This window comes from Aethalodelphis obliquidens, unplaced genomic scaffold, assembly GCF_003676395.1.
Source record: "Aethalodelphis obliquidens isolate GAN/ISIS:26980383/991018 unplaced genomic scaffold, ASM367639v1 scaffold36, whole genome shotgun sequence".
NCBI classification, from domain to species: Eukaryota; Metazoa; Chordata; class Mammalia; order Artiodactyla; family Delphinidae; genus Aethalodelphis; species Aethalodelphis obliquidens.
This window is the reverse complement of record NW_020837980.1, coordinates 2,607,051-2,613,548: the sequence shown is the minus strand read 5'-3', so window position 1 is coordinate 2,613,548 and position 6,498 is coordinate 2,607,051. Positions and strand designations below refer to the sequence as shown.

The following is a 6,498-nucleotide window of genomic DNA, read 5'->3' as shown; positions in this document are numbered from 1 at the left end:
ATATAGGGCTTCCCTGGTGGTGCAGTGGTTAAGAATCCGCCTGCCAATGCAGGGGACACGGGTTCAAGCCCTGGTCCGGGAAGATCCCACATGCCATGGAGCAACTAAGCCCGTGCACCACAACTACTGGGCCTGCGCTCTAAAGCCCGTGAGCCACAACTACTGAGCCCGCGTGCTACAACTACTGAAGCCCGTGTGCCTAGAGCCCGTGTTCCGCAACAAAGAGAAGCCACGGCAATGAGAAGCCCGCGAACCGCAACGAAGAGTAGGCCCCGTGCGCCACAACTAGAGAAAGCCTGTGTGCAGCAACAAAGACCCAACACAGCCAAAAATAAATAAATTTATTTTTTAAAAAAATCTGAGGAAGAGTTATGTATATACATATCAGAAGCAGGAGCAGTAAGAGTCTATGCATTCCAAAAGAAAAAAAAAAAAAACCCACTCTAGGGGGCCTAGCTCTGTCAACTTTCCTTTCTTTGTCTAAAAGTTATTGGATAAAATCAACTACTTCATCCAGGCCTTATTTATAAACATGAAATGATTAATCTCCCTGTTAAAGAAACTGGGAATTGTAGAAGAACCTGCATAGCAAAATAAAGAACACAAAGTTTAGCGAGCTAGAGCAGTACATTCCAGTAGAACTTTCCATGATGATGAAAATATTCTACATCTGCAAGGTCCAATTCTACAGCCACTAGTAGGGCTGGTGTGACTGAGGGAGTGAATTTTAAACTTAATTTAAATTAAGCCAATTTAAATAGCCACACGTGACTACTGGTTACCATATTGGACAGCACGGAACTAGAGTGATCCTTTTAAAACATAGATTATATGATGTCACTCCTTAGCTCCAGGCCTTCCAAGGACTTCCCATACCATTCAGTACAAAGAACAAAGTGCTTCCAGAGGCCTAGAAGGCCCTCCACAACCGGCTCTGGCAGTAAACACCCTGTCCTCCCAATCCCAGCCCCTCTCCCGCACTCCGCTCTGGTCCCACCAACATCCCTGCTGCTCCCTGCAAGGCCAAGCACAGCCCCACCCTGCTCTGCCGGGGCGCTTCTTTCAGCCTCCAGTGCCCTCTTCCCCGTATTCACAAGGCTCACTTCCTTGAAGTCTTTGCTTAATGTTACCTTGTCAAAGAAGTCTATAAGGACCCCAATTAAAAGAGTGCCCCCACTCCATTTCCTTTCACCTTGCTCTATTTTTTTCCGGATCAGCGATGACCTTCCAATATATCAGATGAATTGCATATCTGTTATGTTTTTGTGTATGGTTTGCCCCTACCAGATTATAAATTTGTCAACCATAGGAATTTCTGTGTTTTGTCTACTTTTATCTTTATGTATATCTTGAGCATCTAGAATACTGCTTAGAATACTGTGGACATTTATATATATTTGTTGACTGAATGAAAAGCACAGATACTGCTTATTTGATATTTACTTTTAAAAACATACACCCTTATCACTAACTCTTATTCACTCCAATTCCTGAGTTTGAGTTTTCTAAGAAACATTTTGATGACCTTATAACAACACACACCAGCTTTAATTTACCTATGAAGTCCCAGATGAAGACGTTCTTGTGAAAGATGCGAGCAGATTTGAAGCCATGGTGGAAAACTTGCTCAAGTGCTGCAACTAAGCCACTCTCTCCACACAGCAACACAGTGAGGCTTCCTCTCTGTGGAGCGCAACACACAGTGCTGGAGAATAAGCTCTTGCTCGATGTTTAAGAAAAATACTAGAGGAACAAGTGCTGAGAGTAGCAATGAAGCATTTTTTTGTGGCTATTAGAAAGCTTACAAATGAAAATTAAAGCACCTTTTATTGCCTTATGTATCATGTATAAAGCAGCTTTAAAATCCTACCATATTAAGTTTTATAGCCCATCATACCTCTTTTTCAGGTTTGTGAAAATGTTTCACGATATTGTTCACAGCTTCTCCAATTCCTTCTTGGATCTGTCCAGCATTGGGTTCTAAAAAATAATCAATAATGGCTGAATTCTCATGCAAGGGAAATAAACCAAAGTACTATAGGACATCAACTGTGCCTGCCTGTGGTGGAAACACTTCACCAGAGCAGGCTGGCTTGTCAGGGTTCCGTGAAACTTGCCTTGGACAGTTTGGCCAAGGGAGAGGCATATTGGCACAATGGAGTAGAAACCAAGAGACCCCCAAGATTCAAATCCCAGCCTTACCACTTGCAATCCATAACCTTGGTCAAATTATCTAACTTCCTCTGAGTTTGAGTTTCTTCAATCTATAACAGGGAAAACACACACCTCTTGGGTCACAGGGAAAAGTGAATGAGATATTACATGTAAATCATCTGGCATGGTGCCTGTCACAAAGTGCTACTAGTCCTCAGATCTAAGGAGAGAGGTGGGAAAGACCCACAGCATCACTCCTCAGGTACCCCTTATCCCACCTACCTCTGAGCCCTTAGTAGGCACAGACTAAGGCTTCTGGAGCTCTGAATGTCTAATTTGGATCGTGTGCTTTGCTGTTGTCTTAAAAGTAAAGGGTATATGTTTAAAGATGCCAGGTACATGGGGACACCCTGCCTCGAAGCCCAGAACTGTTTCTTTCTGGCCACTTAGTCCATCTGGGCACTGCTTCATTCTCTCAGCCAGTACTTGCTGACCTAGGCCCCCTTCCTGAGGGAGAGCTTGGTGGGTTTCTTGAATGGAATCTAAAGCACCTTTGCCTCCCAAACCCCAATAATGATTAAAAAAAAAAAAAAAGGAGAAAAAGACGGAAAAGAAAAAAAGGTGGTAAACAGGTTTCATCCATGGATAGAACTAAGTAACAAGAGAAAAATTAAATAATTGGTCTTTTCTTGTAGTGATTAACTCTTAAATCAAACTCACGTATCACACTATAAATGACATGCTATACAGTCTAGAATTTAAGACTCTTTAAATTCATACTGTTGGAGGATTTCTTGCATAAGACATTTTCCAGGTAAGACTCAAGTAAGTTTTCTCTATACCAATGCAAAAAAATTGTTAAAATGGAAACCTCTTATAATTGAAGGACTGATACTGTGTCATCTCCAGCTCCTAGTAATCTTTTTTTACTTGTACCTTTCTCTTTTAAACATGAAGATCTATGTTGCAAGCTTTTATTCATTTCGAATGAACCCTGTGCTGATCAGCATTACTTTGAAACCAATTTAAAATGTTTAGTTCTCTAAATATCACCTTGCACACACTGTGAAAAAAACACCACGGTACCCATCTCTGAGTTTCACATTATTTAAAATTTTCTGCTTACTGAGAAAGAAAATATGACTGGAAGCAGGGGATAAGGCCTCTCAAAACATTAATACCCCATAAAATTGGACTGATTCACAAGTTGTAATAATTTGGAAGGACTGAACTGAAATCCACTTTTTGATTTTAAATCAGCATAGCTGAGGTATTACATACAATAAATTCACCAATTTTAAGTGTGTAATTTGATGAGTTTTGACAGATGTATAGACATATAACCATCACCACAAACATAATATAGAGAATTTCCATCAACCCAAAAAGTTCCCCGTTCCCCTTTTCAGTCAATCCCCTTCCCCAGCTCATAACCCCTGTCAATTGCTGATCTGCTTTTCATCGTTATTATATTGGCTTTTCCAGAATTTAATACAAATGGAATCATATAGTGTCTGGTCCTTTGTGTCTGGTTTCTCTCACCTGGCATAATAGTTTTGATTCATCCGTGATGCTAGATATATCCACAGTATTGCTGAATAGTATCCCATTGACTAGATCTACCACTATCTGCTTCTCCACTCACCAGCTGGTGGACACTGGGGTTGTTTCCATTTTGGCTATTATGAATAAAGGTGCTAGCAGCATTTGAGTACAAGTCTTGGTGTAGATATATGTATTCATTTCTTTTGGGTATATATCTAGAGTGGGACTGCTGGGTCAAGTGTATGGTTAGTATGTGTATATCTTTAAAAGAAATTGCCAAATGGTTTTTCCTTTTGCATTCCCACTGGCAATATATGAGTATTCCACTGTTCTCTACCCTTATTTTAGCTATTCTAGTGTGTGTGTGTGTGTTAAGTTTACTTCTGAAGGCAGAGAAGAATTATGAATACAGGGAATCATTTGAGAAAGAATAATTTTACATTTTAGACTGTATCATTCTAATAGCTAATATATTACTATGTGCTAAGAAATGGATATGGAATAATAATAGCTAAGGAAGCTGCTTTGTTAGTTAACTAAGGACCTCTTATTCTACTCATGGTTACTGTCTATAAACTGAAATAAAACCACTTCACTGATAAACTTCTGTGATATTTCACTAAATCATACTGCCTCTTTATTAGTTTTCTGTGGTTCTGGTACTAGGTTACCACAAATTTGGTAACGTAAAAAAGCAGAAATTTATTCTCCCACAATTCCAAAGGCAGAAGTCAAGGTGTGGACAGGGCTGCACTTCCTCTGGAGGCTCAGTGGAAGAAGCTGCTCCTTGCCTCTTCAAGCTCTGGTGGCTCTGGCATTCCTTGGCTTGTGGCCGCATCACTTCTATTTCTGCCTCCATCTTTCTATTGTCTTCTCCTCTGTGTGTGTCTAATTTCCTTTTGCCTCCCTCTTAGAAGAATACATGTGATTGCATTTAGGGCCTACCTGGGTAATCCAGGATAATCTCCCCATCTCAAGTTCCTTAACTTAATTATATTTGCCAAGACGCTTTTTCTAAATAAAGTAACATTTACAGATCCCAGGGATTAAAATCTGATACCCCTGGGAGACATTATTCAGCCTATTAAAGACCACATTAATATAAATTAGAAGTTTATTGTACTATTCAAAATGGCATATGAACATAGTATCCTATCCACAGAATTCACTTTTTTATAGTATTTTGTTTTATCACTTCTACAGGAAGTTGGGGGTGGGGTAGGGAGAGGAATTTTTAGAATTCCTCTTAGAAAAAGGGGCTCTGGATAACTAGATGTGGGAGTACTGTAACATGTAACTGTCCTTATTCCTCCTTTAAGTTTCAGGCAAGATATTATTTATTCATACTTCCAAAGCTTAATTAAAACAGAAGCAGGCAGTTTTTGTTGGATTTTAGCATCTAAATTCTTCAGGGGCTTTTAATTATTTGTTAATGTCCTGCTTTATTTTTCCTCCTTTTTTCTCTCCCCATTCTTTTTTTTTTTTAAATTAATTTATTTTATTTTATTGGCCTCATTGGGTCTTTGTTGCTGCGCGTGGGCTTTCTCTACTTGTGGTGAGTGGGGGCTACTCTTCGTTGCAGTGCGCAGGCTTCTCATTGTGGTGGCTTCTCTTGTTGCAGAGCACGGGCTTCAGTAGTTGTGGTGCATGAGCTTCAGTAGTTGTGGCACGCGGGCTCAGTAGTTGTGGCTTGCAGGCTCTAGAGTGTAGGCTAGGTAGCTGTGGCGCACGGTCTTAGTTGCTCCGCGGCATGTGGGATCTTCCCTAGCCAGGGCTCAAACCCGTGTCCCCTGCATTGTCAGGTGGATTCTTAACCACTGCACCACCAGGGAAGCCCTCTCTCCCCACTCTTAAAGCCTTTCTCTCAAATTAATTTTCCTCAGCTTTTTTCTTTTCAATCTCCTTACCGTAATTCATTAATACAACAGTTTTCTATGAAATGGCTACATGATGCCTGCAACATGACGCACTGGAAAATAAAAAAACTACTTACTGGTAGTTTTTCCTGTCAGTGAAGTGATGCTTAGTCTCCTGGCCATGGTGGGTGATTTCTGCTGGGGTGGAGTCCGACACTGCTTCACTAGATCCTCATCTGCTGCTGATGTCATCAATTCTCCAATGAGAATTCTCTCCAGGCTTCCATCATCAATGCCTTTCCCCAGCCACCGCCCGCATGGGAACCTGGTAGGACAGAAACAAACTTCAGAATCACCAATATCTTACTAGCTTTAATTAGAATTTTTAAATGGCACCATGGGTGAAGCCCATCATTTTAGTGCCTGTGGGTTGCTTTTTTCATTATGAAAAATTTCAAACACATAAAAAAGTAGAAAAGATAAGAGACACCCTGTTTCTCATGACTTAAACATAACATTTTGCCATATGCTTCATTTTTATTTTTTGTTAAAAGTATTTTAAAGTAAATTACAAACAACAGGACATTTTACTCCCAAGCACTTTAGTATGAGTCTCTGAAAACTAAAGATATTCTCTCTTATATAAAGAGAATAAATCGTTATCATCAAATTAAAATAGTTCTTTAATATTTTCTCATACCTCGTCTGTATTAAAATTCTGGGGTTAGTTTCAACAACAATATCTTCAAACTAGATGCTAATGTGGGAGTTAAGTTACAGGAGAAAAGAGGAGAATGTTCTCAAAGAAGAGTGCTGGCTTTGCCCAGGAGCATCTGAAAGACCCTTTCCTCTTACTGACATTATTTTAAGCTTCTTTTTTGTTTCCTTTTTTTTTTTTTTAATCAGACTTCCACCAATCATTTTCAACACTTGTGGACTAAGC

At 39.9% G+C, this 6,498-nt stretch overlaps 1 protein-coding gene across 1 annotated transcript in view; it reads right to left on the bottom strand.

Moving 5' to 3' along the window:
• The window catches only part of DENND5B (DENN domain containing 5B), a 210,836-nt gene that overhangs the window by 7,520 nt on the left and 196,818 nt on the right, over positions 1-6,498 (bottom strand). Inside the window, exons 18-20 of the mRNA XM_027129299.1 lie at positions 5,693-5,880; positions 1,898-1,980; positions 1,557-1,683 (exon numbers count right to left, since the gene is read on the bottom strand). Coding sequence (XP_026985100.1) covers positions 1,557-1,683; positions 1,898-1,980; positions 5,693-5,880 — 398 coding nt within the window. The remainder of the gene's footprint in view (positions 1-1,556; positions 1,684-1,897; positions 1,981-5,692; positions 5,881-6,498) is intronic.